The following is a 27,464-nucleotide window of genomic DNA, read 5'->3' on the forward strand; positions in this document are numbered from 1 at the left end:
CTCCCAGCCGGCTGGCAAGCAGGCAGGCAGGCAGCGCAGGGCAGGGCAAGGAGGCTCAGTTTATATGAATCAGGATCAACCTGAGAATCCAGAGGGAGGGTCTGAGAGCAGCTGGGAGGTGAGCAGCCCTGGATGGAGATGTCTCTGCCTTTCTCCAGCACTGAATGAACTCACCCTGACGGGGCATTCTTGACCTTAATGGCAATGGAAATGTTATTTTAAAGATGCACTTGACCAGAATTGCCAACAGGGACTGGTTTCTCAAGGTCCTGGCCAGAGAGAATACTCATAAATCTATAGGACTTGTTACTTCTCAGTAACTAAACCAGAAATTGCTTTTCTTCATCATGTTGGCAGGAATGTAGATGTCACATTGAAAAACATGGGTGTGCTTCATCTGATGACCTAGGTAGAACCCCTCCATTTAGGTATTCCAGATTCCAATTCTGACAGCTCTCTAGGAGGAAGCAGCCCATGACCCACCATTTCGCCAATGTGACTATTTTTTCAGGCGATGATTCCCTTTGGCATTCTCAAGCCCCCTGTCTTGGGCTCTTGTTTTTCTTCGCTGACCTCAAAAACCCTGTAGGAATGTGCCAACCTCACTCATTTTTGAGAAAGCCACGTGGCTGGCAAAACTGAGGCCACCCTTTGTGTCCGTGGGAGCACTTGTGTGGCAACAGCCACCCCCAGCAAATGTGTGCACCTGTTTGTGGCTAATTGGGCACATGCTCACAGAGACAACCAGCCACCTGCCATTCTGAGGCTGAAGTGCAGGCAGTTAGCAAACTGTGCTACTGCTTTCCAGAGCAGGCCAATCACTGAGTTCCCTTGAAGATGGCGGCTGTCTGTGCTTGGTGTAGGGGCATCCCTAGGTTTCTAGGACACTTCGAAAAAACAAGCCCCAGCCCCAAGCTTCCTTTTTTTTTTTTTTTTTTTTGATGCTAAAGCTCTTCCTTACCTGAAACCCAAAGCAAAAGTGCCTAGAGAGCACATGTTAAATACAAGGACCCAATGGAAATGACTGTAGCAACTTTACTACACAAAAAAATAAACTAAGCTATTTAAAAAGTAACTTAGGGCTGGAGTCTTTTTTTCCATATATAACTCAAAACCCGTATTTCATAAAAATGTATATGCAGGGCACCTGACTGGCTCAGTTGGTAGAGCGTGAGACTCCTCAGGGCTGTGAGCTTAACCCCTCATTGGGCATAGAGATTACTTTAAAACATTTAATAAAATAAATAATTTAAAAAACACTCCTGGGTCGATACAATATGTTGCTAAAAAATGTACATGTAAACGTAAAAATACTGTAGCTAATGCCTGTTCAAACACTCAAGATTACGTCTACCATGTAGTCTAAATATCATCAGAAATTAAATAAGGGGGAAAAAAGAAAGTAAGTAAAAGGGTGTGAAAAGGGACATCCAGGGACTTGGGCAAGCTGTCACAGCTGGGAGTTCTAATGCTATGTTCCATGCAAACTAAAGATTTGCAGTCATTAGGAATTGTGCTAATTAAAAACATTTGCTAGTCTCCTGGCATTGCCCTGTAGAGACCCTGATGATAAGCTACTTCCTTATCTACGCTTGCTTGAAACCCAGGCACTTCACTGACCGACCAGGAAATGGTCATGATCATACTAGGTAGAAAAAGTGCACACAATGGCGGTTACATGGTGGAGTATGTGCCGACTCAACTACTTGCTGGATCCAGGATTTAAGGATGATAGCTTGTTTAGCCATGTCATTATTAAAAGGTATCGGTTACTGTGTATAAACAGGAACTTCCTTGAGCAGTCTACTGGACTGATTAACACACGGTGATCAGCAATTTAAGGTATGTTATCAGTTTACTTCGAGTGGTTTTTCACCGGCCAGAACGCCTTCAAACCACCCTGTTTTAATTAAAAAAAAAAAAAAAAAAAAAAAAAATCGCATTTCTTTCAGTTGTCTCTGAACTTGGTCTTCTATGAAGAGTCTGGTTTATTAGCTCCTTGACTTAATAACGAGGGAGTTCTAATGGCAAATTTCTTTCTGCCAGTTCCTAGTAAGGGGACATTAAAATCGCAAGCATAAGAAACACAGAAGTTATCACATCACAGTCCCCAGACCAGCAGAATCAGTATTATCTCAGAACTTGTTAGAAATGCAAATTTTTGAGTCCTGCCCCAGACCTGCTGAATCAGAAGGGCTCAAGGGGAACCTAGCAACAGAATAATAGAATACACACATCATAAAACACAAAGAGATTTTCAAAAAAGAGACAGTAATCAACCATTTAAAACAGAAAAGAAGGTTCAGGAGTATGAGAACAGTCTAGGACCTTAGTTTGGAGACTCTGGGTGGCTGACCCAGCAGTGATGCCAGGTGAGTGTGTCATTTAGTCCCCAAAAGAAATGCTTCGAATAACAGTTTCGCACTGACTGAGCATTATTAGATGGCAGAGTCTGGGTGAAAGCCTTTCCCTACAGGTGTATTATGCTGTTATCACCAGCTCCCCCATTTCACAGATGTGAAAACTGAGATTTTAGACAGATTAATTTAAACTGGCACAGTAAGGGGGCACCTGGGTGGCTCAGTCAGTTAAGCGTCCGACTTCGGCTCAGGTCATGATCTTGTGGTCCATGAGTTCGAGCCCCACGTCGGGCTCTGGGCTGATGGCTCAGAGCCTGGAGCCTGCTTCCGATTCTGTGTCTCCCTCTCTCTCTGCCCCTCCCCCATTCATGCTCTGTCTCTGTCTCAAAAATAAAAATAAAAACATTAAAAAAAATAAAAAAAAATAAACTGGCACAGTAAGAAAGTAGCAGATGTGACTCCAAACCTGTGCTTTACCCTCTTTGCCTAACTCCTCCAGATTCTAAAGAGAAGGGTCAGAAAATGGGGAAAGGGTAGTTGAGGAAGGAAAGACTCATCAGCTTAACTTGGGGCTTTGCAATTTATAAACATGGTGGCCACTGACTGGTTCTATGACAGTTTCTTGGGGGAGGACAGGTGGCTTTTTAAAGTTAGATTAATCTGGATTAGCCAAAGGCTGAATTAAACCGCACGAGAGATCTGAACACAGATAACAAAACACATATTCGTGTTTCTTGAACCAAACCAAAACAACCCTCAGTCCACAGTTGTCCCCTAACAGCAAAGATAGCAAATTTCATTAAAAAATTTTCTTTTTCTTAAAAAGCTACAGAATCAGACCCGTCATTTTCAGCAGAATTTTACATCCAAACTCACCTGAACCTCACTTCAGAAAAGAAGCTCTCCACCTCAACAAAGGCTCCTTCAACCCCACAAAGTATTCCTGATGCCCCATTTTTTTTGCTACTGCCTCAAAATTTCATAGTAAGCTCTCTGCTCCCGACCAGTTATCTCTGTTACAGGAGTCCAAGTCCTGGGACGGGATGGAGAAAGTGGGAAACACCTAGACGCGTTCATTCATAGTCAATTGTCTGCAAGGGCAGAAAGCTAGGCTGCAACTCCCTCAATTGTCTAATGTCACCACTGCAAATAATTAGGACAGAAAAACTGCTTACAGACCGAGGTGATTTCCAGTAGCTACGACGAAGCGCCCTCCTTGCCTTCCACCCCTCCAGACCAAACCGCAGCCGGCTGGCGGGGCGAGCTCAGCTCCTTGGGTCCAAACGCTGAGATCCCAGACGGGAAACCGGCGCACGGAGGTCTGAAGACTTAACCAAGGGCCCCGCAGGGAGGTGGCGCTACGTCTCGAGCGCCGGCAGCGGGGGAGCTGGCCCCGGGGACTCCAGGTCCGGGACGCGGACGGGGAAGGAGGGGAGGAGGCGCAGGAGGGGACTGGAAAGCTGTAGTGGAAGCGGGGAGGGGCCGGAAAAGCCAGGCAGGCTGGTCCAGACTTCGACCGCTCCCCTCCCAGGTCACAGGGTCTTTCCATTCTTGGAATTTCCCCCCACCCCCACCCCCTCTAAATGTTTCTGGATCACACCTCCAGCCAAATCACTGAGAGCCTTACAGAAGTCATCTTCCAGGCCTCCCGCTGAAGATCCAGAGTCCCCACTGCTTCCGGGGAAAGGGGTGCCCCCCCCCCCTTCGTCGTTGAGCAAATGAAGCCCTTTCACTGGGGTTCAGGTGTGAACATGCATTTCCAGGCTGCCTCTGATCTCCAGCTCCCTCGGACCTCTCAGCTCCTTAGCAGGACAATAAAAGAAACTGGCTTTAAAGGGGACTGTCCTGGGTGGTTCAGTGTGGCAGACAAGGGCTTGGCATTTTACTTAGAGGAACTCACTGAAGCCTCTTAGCAAACCTAAACATAGGCACTATTTCCAAATCATAGATAAGGGAACTGAGGTTTAGAAAAGTCACCTAGTGGGGTGCCTGGGTGGCTCACTGGGTTTGGCTCAGGTTGTGATCTCACAGTTTGGGAGTTTGAGCCCAACATGAGGCTCCATGCTGAGAGCTCAGAGCCTGCTTGAGATTCTCTCCACCCCCCCCCCCCCCTGGGTTTCTCTCCCCCCCCCCCCCCCCCCCCACCCCCCCCCCCCCCGCCTTCTCTCTCTGAAAATAAATAAATAATCTTCAAAAAAAAAAATCACCTGGCTGCTCCCACCACCAGAACTTGCACAGAGGCAGCCAGGACTTGGTTGCAGGTGACTGCAAAGCTTCTGCTTAGAAACATCAACAGACCAACCAACCAAGCAGCTGGCTCTCCACCTGTGATATGCAATAATAAGGTTTGGTCTGAGAACTGAATTCAGTCCCAGGTCTCTGTGCTCTGTAGGCCTTCTGTGGTCTCAGATAAGCTAACTTTGTAAGCCTTGGCTTCCTTATTATAAAAATAGGGACGGTGTCCTGTCTGTCAGCAGAATGCTGTGATGGCACCTGACTACGTTCAGTAAACGTGTTCTTGGGTTCTTTCGTTTCTGACAGTGACCAGAGAGCTTACTGAACTCTTTATTCCCCCTGTGCTCAGACCAGGCTAGGGGTGGATTATTACTACCAAGAAGAATCCCCAGTGGGTGGTCTAGGTTAGAGTTGCCAGATTAAATACTTAGGACACACTTCTACTAAAAAAAAATTATTCCTTGTTGAAGCACTATAAGGTACAGCTGAAACTAATATAACACTGTAAAGTATAATGGAATAAAAATAATATTCATGATCTAAAATTCAAATTTAAGCAGGCATCCTCTATTTTTATTTGCTAAACCTGCCAACCCTTAAGGGTTGGTAATAAACAACACGGGAGAAAACTATGGAAGCACCTTGCCAAGTCCCAAGTTGTAAGTAGTTTTAGGATTGGTTCAGCAGTGTCCACGATAACTGGTTCAAGTTCAGCTTTGAATCTTGCTCTTCCCACATCATGACCAGTCCACAGAATTTGTATCGGACCTTCCTTATCTCAGTGCTGTACCCAAGATGCAAGGAATCTGCTTGGTGAGAAACATAGTATCCTTTCAGCTTGAATTCTTTCGCCATTAGATTTTTGTCCATGGCCTAACTTGTAACACAGGGCAAATTAACTCCGTCCATCTGCGTGCTTGATAGTGATCAACTATCAAACTATTTTTTTAAGTCAAAAGAATTTCTGATAATAATGAAAATGTGATGAGAGATTTTTCTAAACATTAGCCAGCTCACTGAGGATTCTAATCATGTCTACTTTGAAACTTCTACTCTTTCAGAAGAAAGAAAATTCGTAAGAAGGACTCAGGCTGAGAAGCAGGTTAAGGTGAAAATCTGTAAACATAGCAAAATAAAAATATTTCACGAATTCATAGGGACAGAAGGTAAAATGGTGGTTGTCAGGAGCTGGGGTAGGGGTGATGGGGCAGGGTATTTAATGGCCATAGGCTTTCAGTTTTGCTAAGATGAAGAGTTCTGGAGATCGGTTGCGTAACAATGAGAATATATTGTACACTTCTGAATTACACACTTAAAAGTGGTTAAGAATGGTAAATTTAATGTCAGTATATTTTGCTGTAAGTTTTCAAAACGATCTCTCATACAAATCTTGAGTTAGAAAAAAGGACATGTGGAAGAAAAATAATCAATACAAATCATGTTTTCTGTAAAGACGGTGAAGACAAATCTGTTCCTCTCCTGGGAAACTGCCTACGAGGCAAGTGAAAATTATTTACGGTGAGCTTGAAGCCCCACAAATTTATCCCTTCGTCCTAGATGTGTGACTCAGTGTGTCCTTCCTGATCACGCCAAAAGTGGACTTAACCACATCAGCCATTTGAATAGATAGTAAGACTGAGTATGTGTTGTGTTTTTACTCAGTGCTTCTTGAGCCAAATGCAAAGGCACTGAAATGTGTATCAGTGAGAGGATGTAGAAGTCATTCCTCAAAATGCCATCCCTTAGTTCAGGCCGACTCTGAATGGCTTGCCCTTCGGGGAGAGAAGCACCTGTCATGGTACTTTCTATTCCTACTGAACCCCAAATACGCAGATGTCTTAGCTGCTATCTGAAAGGCCCAGGCAAGACTGGGTTTCATATTAGTACCAAGTAGCAGAGATGGTGCAAAGGCCCGGATCCCTCCTGGCACGGGGTTGATCCTCACTGTGGTGTTAGCAGCCGTCTAAGTTACATAAAGGTGGAACTTCGGGTCTTTTATTTTCGTTTACTTGCATCAAGTCTTAAAACTGTCCAAAGCAAACTGTTCTGAAATGCAAAATACTGAAGCTGTGAAATACAAACGCCTGGATTCCTAGCCTGATTCTGCCCGTAGCTCGTGAATCACGGCTTAGTTTTCTGTAAAACAGACATGAAAGCCCTTTCCTCACAGGGTCATTTAAGAAAAAAATTTTAATGCTTATTTATTTTTTGAGAGAGAGGGAGGGAGATAGAATGTGAGTGGTGGGGTGGGGGGAGGTGCAGAGAGAGAGGGAGACACAGAATCGGAAGCAGGCTCCAGGCACTGAGCTGTATGCAGGGCTTGAACTCACGAACCATGAGATCATGACCTGAGCCAAAGTCGGACGCTTAACTGACTGAGCCACCCAGGTGCCCCTCACAGGGTAATTTTAAAGTGCGAACAAGACTGTACAGGCATTTAGAAAAACTTTTTAAAAAGTCCAAACGAGATAATAGTCTGAGAATGAGTTCTGTGAACTGCTAAGAACTGTCAAAACAGACAAAAATATTTGCTTCTATTCAAACAATGGCAATACCTTTCTTTTCTAAAAGCTACAGCAAAACAGCTTTTACAGTCTGAAATATACTTAAAACACGCTAGGCACTCAACTCAGCATATAACCATAATCCACTCAAGAATCCTCTTCCACAAATAGGATTACCACCCCCATTTACAGATGGAAAGACTGAGAAATAAAGAGGTGAGACTTCCAGGAGCACACCTAGCTCCTCAGGATGGAACTGGGAAGGGGACCCAGCAAGACCCCAGGGCCTACGCCAGCGTAGAGGACGGGACATTGCTGCCAGAAACAGGCCATGCAAAGTCGTCTCGCCTCTGGCTCTAGGAGTTGCCCCGAGGCCTAAATGCATCTCATCAAACATCAAACATCTCATCAAACATCCTTTCGATTCACTTTTGAGGAGTTATCCAGAGGAAAGGCAGAGTGGAAATTCAGAGAATGAGGTTTCAGATCCAAATTCCAGGTGTGCAAGATATGGGACCTTGGTTGCCAGCCTCAGCCTGCAAATCTGCAGAATGAGCATCTGAGTAGCTACCATTTGAGGACAAAATGATACAAAGAACGTAAGAGTGCCTGGGACCTAGTAGATAGATGATGGTAAAAGCAATATCCATGACGGTGAAGTGAGGGCATGAGCTCTGCCATACGATGGCCTCAGTTCTAATCTCAGCTCCACATCTTACCAGCTGTGTGACTTGGGCAAGTTAACTCAACTTCTCTGGGCCTCAGCTGTAAAATGCGGATAATAATCATAGCCAGCTCTTGGAATTGATACAAAGATTAAGGGCATGAGTATTCAGGAAGCTTTTAGAAACGAGTATTCCAGGCACCAAGCACTGCTCTAAACCCCTTTTCGTGCATTACGTCTGTTCATTTTCACAGGAGCCCCATGAGGTAGAGGTTATGTTACACCTCGTGCTTCAGACCTGGGAGATCATGCAAAATGGAATCAGAATGGGCAAGGCAAGGGGCGCCTGGGTGGCTCAGTCAGTTAAGCGTCCCACTTCGGCTCAGGTCAAGATCTCGTGGTTGGTGAAGTCAAGCCCCGCGTCCGGCTCTGTGTTGACAGCTCACAGCCTGGATCTGGCTTTGGATTCTGTGTCTCCCTCTCTCTCTGCTCCTCCCCCCACTCGCCATCTGTCTCTGTCTCTCTCTCAAAAAATAAACAAACATTAAAAAACATTAAAAAAAGAAAAGAAAGGGCTAAGACCTTCCACACATACGCAAAAAAAAAAAAAAAAAAAAAAAAGCCGATTTGTAGAATTCTGTGTGGTTCCACCTTTCTCATTGGAGGACCTGTTTAGACACCAGAAGAGGCACCTTCTTTCAATAATCTATTCAACATCCAGGCCTCACCACTGGCACCAGCCACACAGTTTGCAAGACCCTGTGACAAATGAAAACGTGGAGCCCCTTGTTAAAAAAATCATTACCAATTTCAAAATGGGGACAGAAGAGCATCAACCAAGCTTGGGGCCCCGCTGAGCCGGGGGCCCCATGTGACTGCACAGGTCACACACCCATGAAGTCCACCCTGCCAACAGCTTTTTCCCCCCGGTAGGTTTCCATTGTCTTAATTGCTTCCTTTCCGCCTGCCCAGCCTCGGACGCCTGTGCCCAAACTGAATGAGCTTGTTGACAGAGCCTCTGGGTGCCAGCGGGTTTTGGACAGGGCCTCCCACACGCTGCTGCGGAGAGTCATGGGCTCCCGGCTCTGTGTGGCAGGGAGAAGCTGAAGCCTTGGTTTGGGAAGTTTGCATTAGGCAAAGATCGGTAAGCCACCGATCTTAATTCATTCTGAAAGAGGACGCGGTGCCCGAGAGGTGGACGTGACTGTGTGGAACTTCGACGTTTTTAAAATACAAAATGGCGTCTAAAACAACTCTGACAAAAGCTGTTGAGGCTCCAAAAGTGTTGGAGGCTGATCGATGAAAACACACTGACATGCAAAGAAGGAAAATTAGCAACATTTTTCCTCCCACCGTCCTGAGACAATTGTTAAGTCATGACAAACATAACAATAGCTTAATTTTTTTCTGCCCCTACCTTTATCCAGGCAGCGTGCAAAAAAACACGGTCATACTGTACTGCATATTTGAACGTTGCTAAGAGAGATCTTAAATGTCCTCATCACCAGAAAAAAAAAAAAAAAGTCACAACTACATCTGGCGATGGGTGTTAAGGAGATTTATTGTGGTGATCCCTGCACACTATATACAATGTCTAATCATCCTGTAGATTGCTGCACCTGAAACTAATGTTACATGTCAATCATACCTTAATAAATTTTTTTTTTTAAAGAACCGTAATTATCCCTTTACAGATAAGGAAACTGAGTTTTAGAGATGTTCAGTACCTTAGTTAAGACTGTCCACCAGTGAGAGGTGGAATCTAGAACTCAGCTCTGCCTAACTTCAGAATCCACTCTCAGGGCGCCTGGGTGGCTCAGCCAGTTAAACATCTGACTCTTGGCTTTAGCTCAGGTCATGATCTCGTGGCTTGTAGGTTCGAGCCCTGCCATCGGGCTCTGTGTTGACATTGCGGAGCCTGCTTGGGATCCTCTCTCTCTCTCCCTCCCTCTCTCTCTCTCTGCCCCTCCCCCACCTATCCTTCCCTCTCAAAATAAATAAATAAACTTAAAAAATGTTTTTAATAATAATAAAAAAAGAATACACTCTCTTGTAGTCTCTATGGTGGAGAGGTATGTGGCTGTACAAAAAGAAAATAGTAAGACTTCTAATGGTATTTATTTGTATCTATTTCTTTGAACTCGTTAAGCTGGCTCATGCCTTGCCACACATTTTTCTTTTGTAAATATTTTATTCTGAATAGGATGTTGGTATGGTTCCACATGCATGTAACTGTTACAAATAGATAAATAAATAAAACATATACTTACATTGGGAATGAATGTGCTGTATGAACAAAAAAAAATTCAGAGGATACTGCACTATACTGTAACTTACACACCGGTTTTCAAGCATGTATTGCGTGTTTGAATATCCTGGCACACATTTTTTGTGTTTTTTTAAAGGGATAATATATATACTTCTGTTTTATTTTCCACTTTGTATATTGTAATGATCTTTCCATGTCAATAGACGTTCATCTACAACAATATTTTTAATATAAATGCTAGACTCCTTAAGCATAAATTTTGCTAAGTAAGACCTGATGATTTACAATAAGAATCTGAGCTCTGTCCTAAATTCCTATTCTTAGCTCATCTCATCCTACCCCAATGAATGGTGGAATATAATCAAGTACCTAGAAGCCAGGGACTCTTCTTAAAAAAATGCATCTCTCTTCCCAGAATAATTGGAATCGGGGTCTCAAAAAGGTATTTGCATACGTGTGTCCATCCAGAATTATTCATAAGAATAAAAAATTGGAAGTAAACTGAGTGTCCATCCATGGATGAGCAGATAAAATGTGGTCTATACACCCAATGGGATATTATTCAGCCTTAAAATAGAAGAAATTCGGGCTCACGGTACAACATAGATGAGATCCATAAGGACATGATGGTAAGTAAAATAAGCCAGTCACTAGAAGACAAATACTGCATGAGGTGCCCAGAACAGGCAAATTCACAGAGACAGAAAGTGGAATGGTGGGTGCCCAGGGCTGGTGGAGGGGGGCACATGTGTTACTATTTAATGGGTACAGAGTTTTAGTTTTGCAGGAAGAAAAATTCTGGAGGCAGATGGTGGGGATGGCTGCACAACAATGTGCACCACTAAACTGCGCACTTAATAACTGCTAAGATGTTTTTTTTTTTTTTTTTAAAAAAAAAGGCCACAAAAACCACCTACACCTCACTATAATTGATGGGACTCAGGGGAAAGTGGAAGCCAGCTCCCAAGTACTACAACATCTCCATTCTGTACCAGGCACCCTGAAAGCTACATTATCTCATTTACTCCACAAAACAAACCTCTTAAAGAAAAAGGACCTTAGATTCAGGAGGTCATGCCACCTGCAGATTGGGAGGGCTTGCCTCACACTCACACCGGCCTCTCTGACTCCAGAGTGCATGCCTTTCCCCAGCGTCTCCTACAAAGGAGACAGGAAATACAGTCTGCTTCCATCACAGCCCTTGGTTGGTCCAACTCCTCATATATGTTAGGTATTTAATCTACACAAATGAATGGAGTGGAACGATGAGAAAAAGGCAAGGCATCCAAGGGCCCGATGATCGAGAGCTCACTTCCTGCCTTCTCACTCTTAAACTGTCTCCTCGAGTGACTAATATTAGACTCGGGGCTACTGCGCTGATAACACCACTTACCAGGGTAGAGTCCACTGCCTGCCGTCCCTCACTGCCTTCCAGCAGGGACAGCAGGGATGCACATAGGTCTGCTTATATAGATGGAAGTGAAAACGGTAAATCTGAGACAGTTGGGATACACAGACTGCAGGTCTGGTCTTGTCTACCTGAATTGTCATGGATATGTCACTCCTTAGTTCATCAGCTATAAGATGAGCGTTCAAATGCCTGGTATTGGGCAGCTCTAACATCCTGTGCTTAGAAGAGATGAAAAAGTGCCCATTGTGTGGGATGGCTGATTTTTTCCAAATTCAGAGCTCTTCGGAAAAAGCAAGTTCAGAACTTGCTGAATGTTTATCCTGCCTAAGAGTTAATGGAATTAAAATCTAGGGTAGTAATGAATCTGGCAGGAAGTACAAAGAACAGACTTCCCCAAATTGCTTATCTTTTAAAGGCATTTTAATACTGAGTTTTCAGCAAATAAATGAACCCACACTTAACAAGGTGAGGTCCAGAGAACATTGAACAAGAGGCTCATACGTCAGGGACAAACAAGTGTAGGAAACACTGTTTACATGTTTTCTTCTAGGAGATTCGCTATAGACATGAGCAGATTGGAAACTTACCAAAAAGAACTTGAATTTTGTTTAACTCTTGACCAGGTATTTCCCAATCATTTGTCCATGATTCCCTACGTGTTGTTACCTTGTTTGTTTATTCATCATAACTCTTAACATCTGGCCAAGTCATTGGGAAACATGAAACCATAATATGGTAATATAAATATAATGCTGCACAGAATTTCTTAATCTCGTTTGTAGTATGGGGATAATATTATACCAAGTTCACAGGGTGAAGATGATTAATGAATTAATGTTTGTAAAACATGTAAAACCACCAAACACTTAGATGTATTTACAAATCATTAAAAATGAAGCATTAAAGCACTGAACTGATATTCAGAAGGACTTGTCTATATCTTTAGGTCAAACTTGAAAAGACAGTCATTTCACAGGGAGAGAGAAAAGCTGCTTCTTGACAGTTTTTCTTCACAAAAGCCTTTTGCTGATTCAGGACAGCCCTTGCCCAAAACAAGACAGAAATGTTCAATTTCTGTCCAGTCAGTCTTCTTCATTCTGCCAGCAAGAAAGGTAATGATTCTTACAGTTTGTGTTGGAATCCAAAACGGGAGACTCCTGATGGCGGTAAAGAGCAGGAGCCCTGGAGTCCTAATTCTGTCACTCTCTAGCTATGCGACCTAGACAGTAAGCCACTTGCTTGCTCCAAGTCTCAGCTTTCCCATCTGTAAAATGGGGATACTAACAGCTGCCTATCATCACAGGGTTGATGTGATGTATATTAGGAACAATAACAATGCCATGTAACATTTACGGAGACCCTGAACCCAGAAACCGGGTTCCAGAGAGGTTAGCTAGCCACAGTTCTACAGCAAGGGTCTGGGCCTGGATTTGAACCCAAGCAGTTAAATTCCAGAGCTCCTGTTTTCACGACTGCCTCCCCATTGATGTAAGCATTGGGCACAGCACCAAGCCCACGGGAGCTGCTATTTTTATTATTGTAACTGATGTTACAGGTTCTGGAAACGGAAGAAAATTTTAGAGCTTTTAAGTGCTCTAGAGATATAGGACCGAGGCCGGAAAGTACTTTAAAGTCTTTGATTTTTTCTCCCCTCCCTCATTAACTACTCTTAGGGACTCCACAAAAGCTCCTTTCCCATGGGAAATAGCTGCATTTTTTTTTTTTTTTTTTTTTTTTTTTTTTTTTTTTTTTGAGCACAGCTGTAAGTTGTGAATTATTCCTTCCCATTTGAAGCTGGGTGACAATGTACTCTCATTCTGACCCAGCACTGAATTGCAAATTGTAGTCACTCACTTTTTCTTACAAGCAGTAGTGCCCTAATCACATGGTTATTCGGTAACTTCCACCTTTCAGGATCTTAAGAAAAAAGGGGGGAAAAAAAGGCTTTGCTTTTATAAACTCATTTGTGGCTGGCTCAGTGATAAAGCCTTGAGCCTTGTCAGCTTTCAGGAATTCTCTGCGTTTGTCTGTGTTCTGTTACCCAAGCAGCTTGTTATCTTTGCAGCTTAAAGGCTGACTTGGGAATTCAGACTGTCACCTATTTAAAGAGAATGAAAGTCCACCCTCCCCTCTACTATTTTAATTAATTTTCAGGGAGCAAGGTTTCCTACTGGTTATGATAATGTTCACTTAAAATACTCTTAAGGAAGCATGGCAGGAAGCTAAATAAGAAGGGGAGGATTGTTGTTTTTTAAAGGCATTCCAGAAGAAGAGTTTGAGCAAAGCCACGCAGGGGCGATAGTACAGAGTATGTGGAGGAAGGAGAAGAGAGGCATGAACAGATATGAACAGCAGAGTATAGGAAATTTAAGTACATCATATAGACTAAGTAGAGCCTCGAGGCCAGGTTAGGGTGTTGGAGGGTCTCTGCAATGGGAACCCGAGAGATTCTTAGAAGGTGAAAATGATGATCCCATTAATGTCTGGGGAAGATAACTAGGGTCTGTTGTGGGTGGTTGTGGGTGATGGAATCAGAAAAGACCCAGGAGATCACTGGCTCTGGGACATTGTTCCCTTGGGCCTGATTTTCCATCTATTAATTTGTTAAATGGCAATAACATTTGTGGTGGGGACTGAATAAAATCCCGCGTGGACTTTGAAAATAATGTCATCGAAAGCACTCAAACTATACACACAGAGCTCTCCAGTCGGGTTGAGCGGAGGGGAATGAGGGCTGAGAAAGCAAGCACTCTGATAGAGGAAGAGAAAGGAGTTGACTGACAGACCGGAGGAAATAGGTGGGAGGGAGAAGGGGAAATCCTCAGCGATGATTCAAGAGAGAAAGGTGATGTCACACATAGGGAGACAGGGAAGAGGCGCTGCTTTGGGGGGCTGGGATCCTGGTGGGTTCAGCTTCGGAAATGCTGAATTTGAGACAGCCGGAGATAATTCACAAGGAGTGGGTGGGCCAGAGCAGCATTAAATAGGAGTTTCCAGGCACGTGGGTGGCTCAGTTGGCTAAGTGTCTGACTCTCGGTTTCTCTCAGGTCATGTTCTCACGGTTCACGGGATCCAGGCCCATGTGGGGCTCTGTGCTGACAGTGTGGAGCCTGCTTGGGATTCTTTCTCTCTCTCTCTCTCTCTCTCTCTCTCTCTCCCTCTCCCTCCCTCTCTCTCTGTCTGTCTCAAAATACATAAATAAAGTTAAAAAAAGAAGTAGGTGTTCAATCACTTTTTAAATTGAGAAAGCCACATCGCTCTGGTCTTGGAACTTACTCAGTGACATTTTTGGAGTTTCAAACCTCAGTGAGTAAACTCAGTTTAGTTCTAAAAGCCAAGAGCTACAGCCACCCACATGTGAACCAACAGAAATGCGGGATTCAGAATGGCCCTCGAGGTAGCCCTTGACAGAAGGCCAAGTTCCCTGGAATGAGATGCCCGCACCTATGTGTCATTGTGTCCTCAGTGCCTAGACTGGGGCTGACGCATTTTAGGCATTCAGTCGATGTTACTGGATAAAGCTATAAACTTTGTATAATTTTAATTTAGTGATCAAGAATGTGAAAACTCCATTTTAGCACATTGTACTCTGCCTTTTTAAGGAACATCCCTCTGCCTGTTTCGACCTGAGAAATATCCCGTAAGAAAATAATCACAGATAACCACCTCCCAACTACACCAAGATGTTCACCACAGCATAATTTATATACCAAAAAATTCATATTTGAAGCAACAGGGGGGACGGAAGGAACTATTCGAAGCATTTTGCAAATATTAATTCATTTCATTCTCATAGCAATGCTACAGGGTGTATACTATTAATATAAGTTCCATTTTGCAGATGAGGAAATTGAGGCCTGGGCACTTTAAATAACCTGCTCAAAGTTACACAGGGAGTAAGTAGCAGACGTTGGCATCTGAGTAAGTCTGTCTGATTCTATGTCTTTGCTTTAACCAATATACAACATTGCCTTGAGGTACTTAATTTTGCCTGATTGTCTTAAATTATAACAAAACTTTGGAGGAAAAATATATTCTCTCCACTCAGAGGAGGAACAATCACATCACAGGGAGGGGGTGGGTGGTAGCAAGGAATCACAATTCTGCCTCATTATAAACCCAATGTCAACAGCTCACAGTACCTTATTCTTTCCTTTACCCTGGTCAGCAATCACTAATGCTTGCTTGCAAAACAATCTGTACTTCCAAAGTTGTTCCACACCATTCATCTCCTCAAAAACCATCCTGCCAAGTCACTACTTTCATTAATCCCAATTTACAGATGAGGAAGCCGAGGCCCCGAAAGGACAAGCAGCTCACTTAGGGTCATGTTGCTAGTTCCTTGGTGGCCGGTCTCCCATTCCTTCTACTCCTCAGTGTGGGTCAGACAAGTTCAGAACAGTGTCCTCCAGTTCATCAGCCTAGTAATCACTCAGGAAACCAGCAGGCACAGAGCAAAGTTAAAAAGGAGGATTGGTTCGGGCTTGGAGCAACTAACTCACCAACCTTGAAGTCTTAGGGCTAAAAGGTCTAGACTTACTACCAGAGGACTTTCAGTCCTAGGCAAGAGATCTTCCCTAAGGAAGTTTGTGACATCAGCCTGTCTCTTCTGTTCTTCCCCTTAATACGCGATTCAGCTTGTTCAAAACCACCTTGGTCCCAAAAGTCTCTTCCCAGGTTGCCAAGAGACAGGACAGGATGATGATAATGAGGAAGGCAATGATGACACTAGAATAATTGATAATAATAGCCAAAGTGTACAGAGAGCTTACTCCATGCCAGAAACTGCCCCGGGCAATGTTTACATACATTTGATCTCCCAATCTACAGCTGCTAATCTAGGGGGCAGGTAGCATCTTCCTGATGAGGAAATGAGGCTCAGAGAGTGTCCATCACATGCCAGGCAGGCAGAAAATGGGGAAGGAAGGGTTAGCAGTTCACAGACTGCAGAGTGAGCTTCTGGCCCTAAAGCCCTCATTTATCAATCAACTTCAGACTCACCCCCTAACATGATGACTGACATTCCTCACATGTCTGATCCTCCTAGGGAATAGGGCTTCTCCAAGAAAGCCAAGCGCGGAGAACCCAGCAGCATCATGTCAAGGATCTAGAAACTAATTTATCCTCCTCGTATCCCAACATTTCCTTTTAATTAAAAACAAAATTGGCATTTATAGGTCTTCCTGTTTTTTTTCAAAGCGTTTTTCCTAACTTGAACACAAATTAAAAAAAGAAAAAAGTAACACGGTGCAAAACAAAGTTAACGAATGTGGTGAACGGATCATGGCCTGTTAAGTGGACTCCTCAGTCATTTTCCCAAACTGAACAGGCAGACTTGGAGGTTCTGAGGTGAAGGAGTACTCCGTGACTGGAGGTTTTCAAGCTTGGAAGGCATTGTTCCGTAAGCAGTCCCTTAAGGAGCATACTATTCAAAGCCTTGGCTGGGAACGAGTACTAGGTGATCTGTAAATAATCTACGGGTAAAGTTTACCAGGAGTGGAACATTAACGTGGAAGAGGTGAGGCTTTCGATGGGTCATTGGCCTGTGGTCTGTTCCTAATTGGAGGCCCTGCTTTCGCCTTTAACCGTTTCTGCTTCTCCAACTACAGCTACTGTGTGAAAAGGACAGAAAGGAGCAGGTAGAGCATGAATTCAAATACAAATACTCTGATGAGGTGGCCAGCTAGGCAGTTAGAACCAGTAAGTGTCCCCGTGGCGACAATACAACTGTTAGGTCAAGTGTATGAAGGGTGAGGCCCCTTCAGGGCAGCTGCAAAAAGAAAGCCCCTATTAATCCCTTAACTAAGCAGCTGATAGAGTTTATCTTTTTGTGCATGTGTTATAACTCTTCCAACACAGGATTTTTTTTTTTTTTTTTTTTTTTTGTCCAACACAGGATTATTATAAGTTTAATAAAGCACAGCCTACCAAAGCTTTTTGCGGATTTCTTCATCTTGCTAACAGATAACAGAAACTAGAACTTTGGAGGGCTTCTGTTTACAATTCACTGTCACTCTGGCTTGAAAAATGGTAAGAAAGCTTCATTGCTGGATTCATTCACAGAAAGAATAGGTCCCTATTTGAAGAGGGAAGAGATCTCAGTCTCCCGCTCTGAGATCGACTTTCTTTTGAGTTTGCATCCATTGTTATTTAAAGCAACAGCATTCAGCTACGGTTCAGCTAGGGTTATTTTGCACAGTAATATCAGAAAAGGAAACATTACCTGGTATAATCCCCTTTGGCTTCCTGAAATAAAACACAATGATAGACGATCAATATGTATGTACGTGGATTAAGCGAATGAATTTCACTCTGGGTCTCGTTTCCCACTTTGAGTGCCTGAATTTTGTTTGGAGGAATCGAGGAAGCTTTCTCTGTGGCCACGGAGAATGTGGCACTGGTGAGAAAACATTAGTATCCATGAAATATTTCTTATTCTTAACAGAAGAGACAGATATATCTGAAAAAGCACAGATGACTAGGTCTTCTTTTAGGTTTCTAAGATCATGTGATACATGCTTGTTTATCCGAGCAGCACACTTTTTAGTCTGGACGCAGACTTTTTAAACCAGGGTGTAGGTAAATCAACACATGCTATTTGTTTTCTCTTTTTAAACAAGCATGGAACACGTTGGATTTCTCAGCTACTTAGTGCCTTTAAGAATTAAGGGGCTCTTTCACTCTGCCTCCAGAAAATGCAGGCGAAAGTTACTCAATTTAAATGAAAATTACAGCTGTTGTAACAATTGCTGCTTCCCAAATCCAAGTAACCCAGAGCTCTTTTCCTGAAGTACAGTCTTAATTCTTTTCCCTCAGAACAGTCTAAATTTCATTTTCCTTTGCGACATCACACTATAGCCTGCGCAAGTGACGCTCAAACAGAAAACGGTGGCTCACGTTTTTCATTGGCAAACAACCAGCTGGCTTAAACATCTATCAGCCAACTGGCCCATGCGAAAGTTTCAGAGTTGCAAGCGGTTCACAAAAAACCAGCAAACAAAAAGGCGCGGGCAAGAGGCAGTGTGCTGATTCTTACCTGTAACACAAGTGCGGCTAACTTGAAGATGGTTTCGCTGTCCGCTTCGATTTGCCCCTGTTGGGGAAAAGAAAAGCATCGCTGAACAAGGCTGCCCTAGGTTGTAGCAAATGGCTGTTGAGTTGGGGAAGCTGTCACAGCTTGGCACCTCCAGTTTACAATCAAACGCAGATCATACCATTGCAAGGCAAAGGGAGAGGGGGGCATGGAGGGATGCATCCAGCGGTCAGGGGAAGCCATAAAGTGTGTGTGTGTGTGTGTGTGTGTGTGTGTGCGCACGCGCGCGCCTCTGTTTCAGAGAGCAGTATTCTGGAAGAAATACAAATGACTCTGAGGCTGAAAATTCAGACAACTTCCCAGCGAATTATTTTTATCCTTACAAGTTCATTGTTAAGCTCTGAAGATTTTCTTAGATTCATTTGGTGTTTTCCTGAGATCTTTTTTTCCCCCCTCTGTGTCACTGCATGGTTATTTTGGTATACCCACAATGCAACTATTACTAAAAATATAAATTCACTACTGCATCAATGACACATTATTGAATTAACACGCAAACACTTAGAGATAAAATGTAAAGCCTTAAGAATTGATTACAGCAAATACTTAGAGAAGACTAAAATTCTGTTCCTTTATATTGAAGTTTGATGACTCTAATTTATTATTTTACCCATTATTTTATTTTTTCATCCTTTAAGATCCAACCCCCCCCTCCAAAAATATAGGAATTCTGGACTTTGGAAAACAGGAATGCTTTTTCAGTAGCCTGATAGAGATGCCTAAGTGTGTGTGGAGGGAATATTGCCTCTAGATAATATGTGACCATATACATTAACACCATTATTGCCTCATGTAATATATTGCAACAACGAGTCAATGAGTGGTATAGAAGGATCTTTATTTTTTAAAAATTTGTGATATGCTAGCTTGTGGGCATTCACACACACTAAAACCATTCCATATAACCTTAAGTCTTACATAATTAGTACTTGAAAGTGCATATTGTTTGAGATCATAGAACTCATGAGCCTAGAAATGAACCCGAACTCATTATTTCTCCCTTCTACCCGTTGAATTTGGGCTGCAGAGTTTTTGTAGTTAAACCAACAGCATTAATGGTGAGTAAAAGTAGCTTTAAAGTAAACACACACTAGGTAGGCTTACAGAGCAGTTAGCTCACTGAGGATTTTGGAAAGGATTACGCTTTTCTCTCATGTTTCCAAGTGATTTGATTGGGGTTCTCAAAAAAAAAAAAAAAAAGGAAAAAAACCAAAAACAAATAATAATCATTCTCCTAAAAGCCATAAAATAAAGAAACAAAAAACCTAGGGCATTACAATATCAGCTGTGATAATTATCTGTGTTTCCCTTATATTACAAAATGAAAACAAATTATTTTCATCCTGTAACATCTAAGTTTCCCTTCTGAAACCTGAGGAAATGGATTTGCTTCAAAGTTTTTCCTTTAAAACCTGACAGGTCCAGAGCCTTGGAATTCAAAGCTCGCTTATAATCTCTAGAAACAGATTACAAAATCAAAGAAAAGGCAGGCTGGTTGTAAGCATCAATTGCCCTCTGTCTTTCAGGCTAGAGAGACAGTGGTTTTCTAACCTGGTGAAAGATGATGAAGCAGCTAATCCAACAGGTGAGATGAGTGTTGATCGAGATTAAATTCTAGAAAGCTGAAATTCCTTATGTTCAAAGAAAAAAAAAGAAAAAACTCATGCAAAGGGAGGGGGGTAATGGGGAGGGGGGAGGAATGCTCAAAACCATCTTTGAGTTTGAAATCATGCCCGAATTTACAGTCCAGTTTGTCTTAAAATCTTACAAAAGAGAAAAAAATTGGATGATTTCGGACATTAAAATAACAAAAGCTAAATAAAATTTATTGAAAACCATGACCAACTCCTCTGGCCCCCCATGACCGCCTCTGCCTCTTCAGAACCTTAGGTGAGTCATCCAAACAATATTTTAGACACTAACTTTTCAATTTCGTAAATGGAAGTTCAGCAGATAAAAAGGCCTCAGACAGAAACTCTTAAGAATGCTGCCAAAGAATTCTCTACCTTAGAAGGGTCATTAAATATTAAAAATGATCAAATGAGGAGCTGAAGCATGAGAAGTACCAGGCTCAGGCAGCTCCAGAAGAGTGGGGAGGCACATAGGCAACTCACCTGTGGACTTTTATTCACCCATACGAGTTGCCCCAACACAATTCTGGTGGAGGAGGGTGACGGAGGGGTGCAGGGGTGGGGCCTACCAAAATCTCGTTCCTGGGAGAGAGGAGAATGCATGGTTTGGCCAAGCCTTACATTCTTTTATCTTTAAAAAATTTTTTTAAAGTGTTTATTTACTTTTGAGAGAGAGACACAGAGTGCGAGCGGGGGAGGGGCAGAGAGACAGGGAGACACAGAATCCGAAGCAGCTCCAGGCTCTGAGCTGTCAGCACAGAGCTGACTCGGGGCACGAACCCACCAACCGTGAGATTATGACCTGAGCTGAAGACAGACACTTAACCGACTGAGCCACCCAGGCAACCCTAAGCCTTACATTCTTTTATATACCTCAGCCCCTACCTCACCTTCCTCTTAACCACTGTTCTGGAAATACAAAGCAACATATTTTGAGTTCTAATACTGATTGCCAAGGTTACTTAACTTGTGCATGGAGCTCACCAAGCAACAGACCAAGCAAAACTAATACTATCTGCCTGGTTCTCAGCAATTTCATATGATGAAATTTAATTAAGACTTCTAGAGAACTCCAGAATTTCACGCATAAAGTGCAAATGCTCTTTAGAAATTGCCGTCTGCCCGGGGATGGGAGATTTCTTTTACTTATAACCATGGTAACAGAGGTAACCTTATAGGTACTGGGCAAGCTAACATCGGAGAGGGATCTCCTCAAAGAGATAGGTAATGGGATCCTTCAGTGGGTTTCCATGACTGTCAGGGATAAACAAAGAGGAGCAGAGAAGTAAGTCAGATGATGTGGCTGAATGCACAAGGGTAATACGAAACAGTATCAAGTCTTGGTGCTCTACCCTCATGGCTAATTTAGCTGGCTTACGGATCCAGTCTCTAGGTCACTAGGTTCAGGATCCATGTTGGACATTTTATTTTGTCCTTGGCTTGTTGGCTCAGTTGACCAAAACATCTTGCTAATGAAATGAGAACTATACGTTTTGATTCACAAGGAGAAGAGAATAGAAGAAAGTTTTAGAACTTGAAAAAGCATTTAGTGAAAATATGACTGCTATTATTCTGTAGATGATGGCACTGAGAATCAGGGACATGAAGTGTCCTACCCAACCCCACAGCAGATGGTGACTCCAGGCTCTTTCGAGTCCATTGTGGCCACTAGTTACCTTTCTGACTCCAACGTAAAGCTCTCACCAGGAATCTTCTAAAGGTAGGCTTTTGGCAAAAACTATAATCAGGTAAGACTGAAAAATGACTCCAAATGCCACCTCCACTGCTGGTGGGTGGTAAGTTATCATTAACCATAAACGCCTCATAATAGGAATGGGAAAATTCCTTGTGAAGACTCATCTGTATCGATGTAATACTTCATGGAAGCTTATTCTGCACAACAACAATGGGCATGAATCACTTGCTCACAAATACTTAGGATCTGGAACTATTTGACAAACTGTTGGGGGAAGCCAGCTTATTTCCAAGTATATTATTATTTATCTAGCTATTTTTAGGGTTAAGTCTATTAAAAAAGGCAACTTGAAGAACACCAACAAATAAATATATGAGAAATGAGAGGAATGGAAAATTAGCACTTGCAGTCATCATACTGCTGATTGTTCAGGTAACAGTTTTCAATAAACAAAAACTACTGGGTGAAAGTTTGGTGAGAAACAGGACAGGGTATTTATATAATCACGAAGCATCTCTCTATTGGGGAAATTTAATTACAAGAGGGAAAAATGGTAGCTTTTCAGTGGAGAAACCTGACAGATACAATCTTAATGAAGTGATGAGACATTACCAATAACTGTACAGACCGGCCTCCTGATAATATGCATTGAGAAGGACATAACGTCACTTATATACATGTCTGTACTGGTAAATGTAAATGTTTCACAGCCAGAAATGGGGGTGGGGGGAACGATCCCTCAGTTGTAGCATTTGTGGATTTCCATGGTGCAAATACCCCCACCACAGCCAATTTCAAGCTACCGATAGTAGCTTGAAGTAGCTACCAAACTGCCGATATGACATCACAGGACACGCTGCTGGGAAGAGATGTGAGAATCGGCTCTTACAGCAGGTACTAGCTGGCTAGCACACCACTGGGTGGTACTGCAGCCGAAAATACATCACTAGATCTAATCACGAGGAAGCGTGAGACAAACTCAAATTGAGGGACATCCTATAAAATATCTGGCCCATAGCCTTCAAAAATGTAAATAGGATCAATGCCAAAGAAAGGCTGAAGAACTGTTTCGAAGGAAAGGAGACGAGGCAGTCATAACAACCAAATGAAATGTGTCATCCCATATCAAGAGGAAAAGTTGTTACAAAGGGCACCCCTGGGAAAGTTGGAGGGTACATTAGGCAACAGTCCAGATTCAATTGTTAAATGTTCTAAATGTGATCATTGTAACAGGGTTCTATAAAGGGTGGCTTTGATCTTAGGAAATACACAATGAATTATGTAAGGATAAAGAGCGTAACTTACTCTTAACTGGTTCAGAAAAAAGGACACATCCGTGGGCAGGGGGAGAGAGAGCAAACGTAGCAAAATGTTGACAACTGGTGAATTTGGTTTGATGGACATACTGCGTTTTTGTGCCATTCTTACAGCTCTTCTGTAAGTTTGAAATGATTTTAAAATAAGTTTGTAAAAAATTGACATAATTTCCCAGAGTGCTGGCTATCTATTTGTCTTGACTGCCTGGTACCCATCTCTGTTTCCGGGCAGGATGTCCCAATATCACAATCTTTTCAGAACTGCTTCTTTCCCCACTGGCTTACATGCAAACACAATCATCTTTCTGTGGACAAGTGACAGAAGCTGGTCCAAAGCCACAACCAGGGATTTTCCAAATTAGGGCCAAGGGTCTTGCTGCGTCTCAAGACAAAGTTGGGAAGATGTGAACCAGAGAGAATCAATGCCCACAGATAGAGAGAAAGGGACTTCTGGACATGGGTAGTCAACTGCATCCACTGCTCAGCCAAGCCAGACTTCAAAGTCTGGTTAAAACTCAAAAGTTGGCAAACACAGTGACTTGGGTGCTCAGATGCTCTCATTCTGATTTACTACTAAGCCAGCAAACAGAGTGTAAAGAATAGATAGATGTGAGAAGTGCACAAATGAGTGAACGGATATAGCTCCCTGGAAACCTCTTAATTCCTTCTGTAGACACATCTACATGGAGGAGGAACCTGACAGATCAGAGAATTCTAGAGCTCTGGACTCACTGGTTTCATACTATTAGCCTGTTTGCGGGGGGCGGTGTGCACACCAACACTCAACACTTACCTACTATCTTACAATGCAGTTCTTGCTGAACCATAAAGGCATACTTCCCGGGGCTAGTTCCTGTCTTTTGGGATTACTGTGCCCCTAGGAGACCAGGCCATAACTACCACATCTGCACCCATATTCCCCTCGTAAATGAACCAAACACTTTGTCCTTTTTTGTCCAAGCTAGTTGTGAGAAGTAACGTGTCTGGAAGCTGGTCTCAATGATACATAGTAGTAATGTTTCTGGTATATTTTCCATTTTGTTCCTTGAGACCAGAGCTTGGCAACCTTGGCGTAACTGACATTTTCAGTTAATTGTTTTTTTTGTGGGGGCTATCCTGTGCATCATAGGGTATCAGGCAGTGCCCCCGGCCTCTATCCGCTAGATTCCAGAAGCAACCCCCCCCCCACCAAGATGTGACAACCAAAAATGTCTCCAAACATTTTCCATATGTCCCCTGGGTGGCAAAGGTCCCCAGCTGGGAACCACTGATCTAGATTCTCTCAGAGGTCTCTGGACTAACCAAGAACCGTTAGAAACTTACAAAATGGAACCATAAGTTTTGTCCCAAGGTAAAACTGCTTTTTTTGTAACTGTGTTTTGGCATTACTCCACCGGCTTCTGTTGAGGAACAAGAGAAGAAGCAACCCTCAGAACCTCAGTATTTTAATAACTCTGGGTGTGTTGTTGAGGGCATTGTTAATTACCTCATAGACCAGTCCTTCACCAGGACCCCTGGGAGAAGTTTCTGATTTTTAGGAGCAGTAGTGACTGTGCTCCGCTGGGCAGCTGCTCTGTTTCTACCTTAAAGACCACCGTGAGTTATGCAAGTGGTCACAACTTCCTCTTTGCTGTGGTTCTTAAGAGAAGTTGAGTTACGAATTTGTGGGTTAAATGCTTTATACCACCCATGCTAAATGTTTTATACCAACCTTAACCTTGGCAGGATCTAATTATTTCTACGTTTATTTCCTCACAGGCAACTCTGATTTCATCACCTGCCATACATACTGTAATGTGCTTTTTTTCTTTTTTATTGAGGTACATATAGTAACATGCACAAATCTTAGTGCACAGCTTGATGAATTTTGACACGTGTATACACTCATGCACCCGTCACCCAGATCAAAGTATTAAACATTCTTACTAATGTTTCCAGCTTAGGGAAATGTACGTAGTTTTACAAGCCACACCAAATAAATAAAATTATTTTTGGTAATTAGGAAAGTAGAAAACAATACTGCAACATTGAAACTTGCAATTTTTTTTGATTACTAATCAACTTGAATATCTCTCTTGCAATTGCATATTATTTGCTATTGCTCATGTGTGAAATGACCCTTTGTTCACTTACCTATTTGAGAACTCGTGTTTTGTTTGAGCTACCAGTGTTAACCCTTTGTTTCAGCTACTGGGTACAAATTGTATTCTTCGATCTATTCTCCAGGCCCACGAAGTCAGACTGGAGTGGGGGCTATCACCCTCACTGAAAGAATCTTTGGGGTCCTGAGCAAGTTACTTCTCTGAAACTCAGTTCCTCATCTACAAAATGGGGGATGATAATATTGAATGTATTGGGTTGTTGAGATCATTTTATGAAGGACAAATACAAAGCATTTTCATAAAGCCTAGCCAAAAAGATTCTCTCAGTGTTTTTCTCTCTGCATTATGCACCATGTTGCTTATTACATTGTTAAATATTATTATATCGATAGGAATCTACTTTGTTCTGGGACACTGTTCAATTTTTGTGTAGTTCTGTAACATTTAATTGGTGTTCCATTATTACATATCTCAATATCTAAGGGTTTTAATTTTCCATAATAATCTTTGACATTCTCTTTCACTTATTTGAAACATTTTTTTAAATGAATGTTTATGAATTTAAAAAAATATATAATAATTTTCCTTCCTCTTTGGAACCATATATGTCATTGAAATGGTTATATAGTAACCATAAAGTTTTATGATACACCATAAAGATCATACACATTCAGTGTTAGGGTTAATACTCAGTGTCTTTAAAATTATTTTAAAAAGATTTCTATTTTCATTTATTATTTTAAGTAGGCTCCATCCCCAGTGTGGGGCTTGAAGTCAAAACCTGAGACCGAGAGTTGCATGCTTTCCCAGCTGAGCCATCCAGCTGCCCCACTACTCAGGATTTTATATTTTCCTTTATAAATGGGCCATTTTCTTCATTATATTATTTACCTGATTATCATTCCATAGGATTATTATTTTTAGCGTATTTGAGTACCATTAAATTTCTTCACCAAAGCCTCTAATGCCAACAAGTTTTAGCTTATTTATTTTCATTTTGTAGGCACGCAGTGAAATTGTTTTCAAATACTATTTTGGTACACTTCTTTGCAATGTACTTGGTACCTCTGATTTCACTGCATGAAGTAGACATTCTGTTTAACACACCTTCTCATACACTGTTGGTAGATTATAAGTTAGTTCTGGGGCGAACATTTTGGCAAGGTCTACCAAATCTTTTTTTTTTAATTTTTTAAAATGTTTACTCATTTTTGAGAGAGAGAGACAGAGCATTAGCAGGGAAGGGGCAGAGAGAGAGGGAGACACAGAATCTGAAGCAGGCTCCAGGCTCTGAGCTGTCAGCACAGAGCCCCATGCAGGGCATGAACCCATGAACCGTGAGATAATGACGTGAGCCAAAGTCAGACACTTAACCAACTGAGCCACACAGGTGCCTCTGTTTTTTTTTTTTCTTTATGCTTATTTATTTATATTGGAAGAGAGAGAGCAAGTGAGGAAGGGAGGGGCAGAGAGAGAGACAGAGAGAGAGAGAGAGAGAGAGAGAGAGAGAGAGAGAATCCCAAGCAGGCTTTGCACTGTCAGCATAGAGTCTATGGGGCTTGAACTCAAGAACCGTGAGATCATGCCCTGAGCAGAAATCAACAGTTGGATGCTTAACCGACGGAGCCACCCAGGAGCCCCAAGGTCTACCAAATCTTAACACAAATATACACTATGGGTCAGGAATTCTGCTCCTCGGTATACATCTAACAGACATATTGACATAAATCCACTAAGCCACAGGCACTGGGACCTTCATGGCAGTGCTATTTGTAATAACTAAATACTGCAGGCTACTCAAATGCTCTTCAAGGAGCAAATGAACTATGGTATATTCATACTATGGACTACTATTCCCCAGCGAGGGTGAAGCTAGCCTAAACTACAATATGGATGAATCTCACAAACCTAATTTGAGCAAATTAGGCCAAACATTAAAGAGCACCTTGAATGACTCCAGTTATATAAAATATAAAGTCAGCCAAAACAAATAAATGCTATTAAAAGTCATGGGAGTGGAGGCATTAATGACTGGAAGAGAACATGTGAGGGCCTTCTCAGTTGGTGGTGATATTCTGTTTACTTGATATTGATGCTAGTTGCACAGATGTGTTCAATTTTGAAAGTCTGTTGAGCTGCACTTACACGCGCTTTTCTGTACATATATTACACTTCTATATACA

General features: G+C 42.4%; 1 protein-coding gene across 8 annotated transcripts in view; it reads right to left on the minus strand.

The window, feature by feature from the left end:
- Positions 1–27,464, minus strand: part of FRMD4B (FERM domain containing 4B) — a 323,328-nt gene that overhangs the window by 53,812 nt on the left and 242,052 nt on the right. For 7 of the 8 annotated variants that reach the window (XM_049640864.1, XM_049640865.1, XM_049640868.1 and 4 more), the window contains 2 exons: positions 18,480–18,536; positions 17,667–17,689 (listed from right to left, as the gene is read on the minus strand). In XM_049640864.1, coding sequence (XP_049496821.1) covers positions 17,667–17,689; positions 18,480–18,536 — 80 coding nt within the window. Of the gene's footprint in view, positions 1–17,666; positions 17,690–18,479; positions 18,537–18,657; positions 19,520–27,464 lie in introns of those variants that run through there. The other variant, XM_049640871.1, reaches the window with a different exon arrangement.

Source organism: Panthera uncia, chromosome A2, assembly GCF_023721935.1.
Source record: "Panthera uncia isolate 11264 chromosome A2, Puncia_PCG_1.0, whole genome shotgun sequence".
NCBI classification, from domain to species: domain Eukaryota; kingdom Metazoa; phylum Chordata; class Mammalia; order Carnivora; family Felidae; genus Panthera; species Panthera uncia.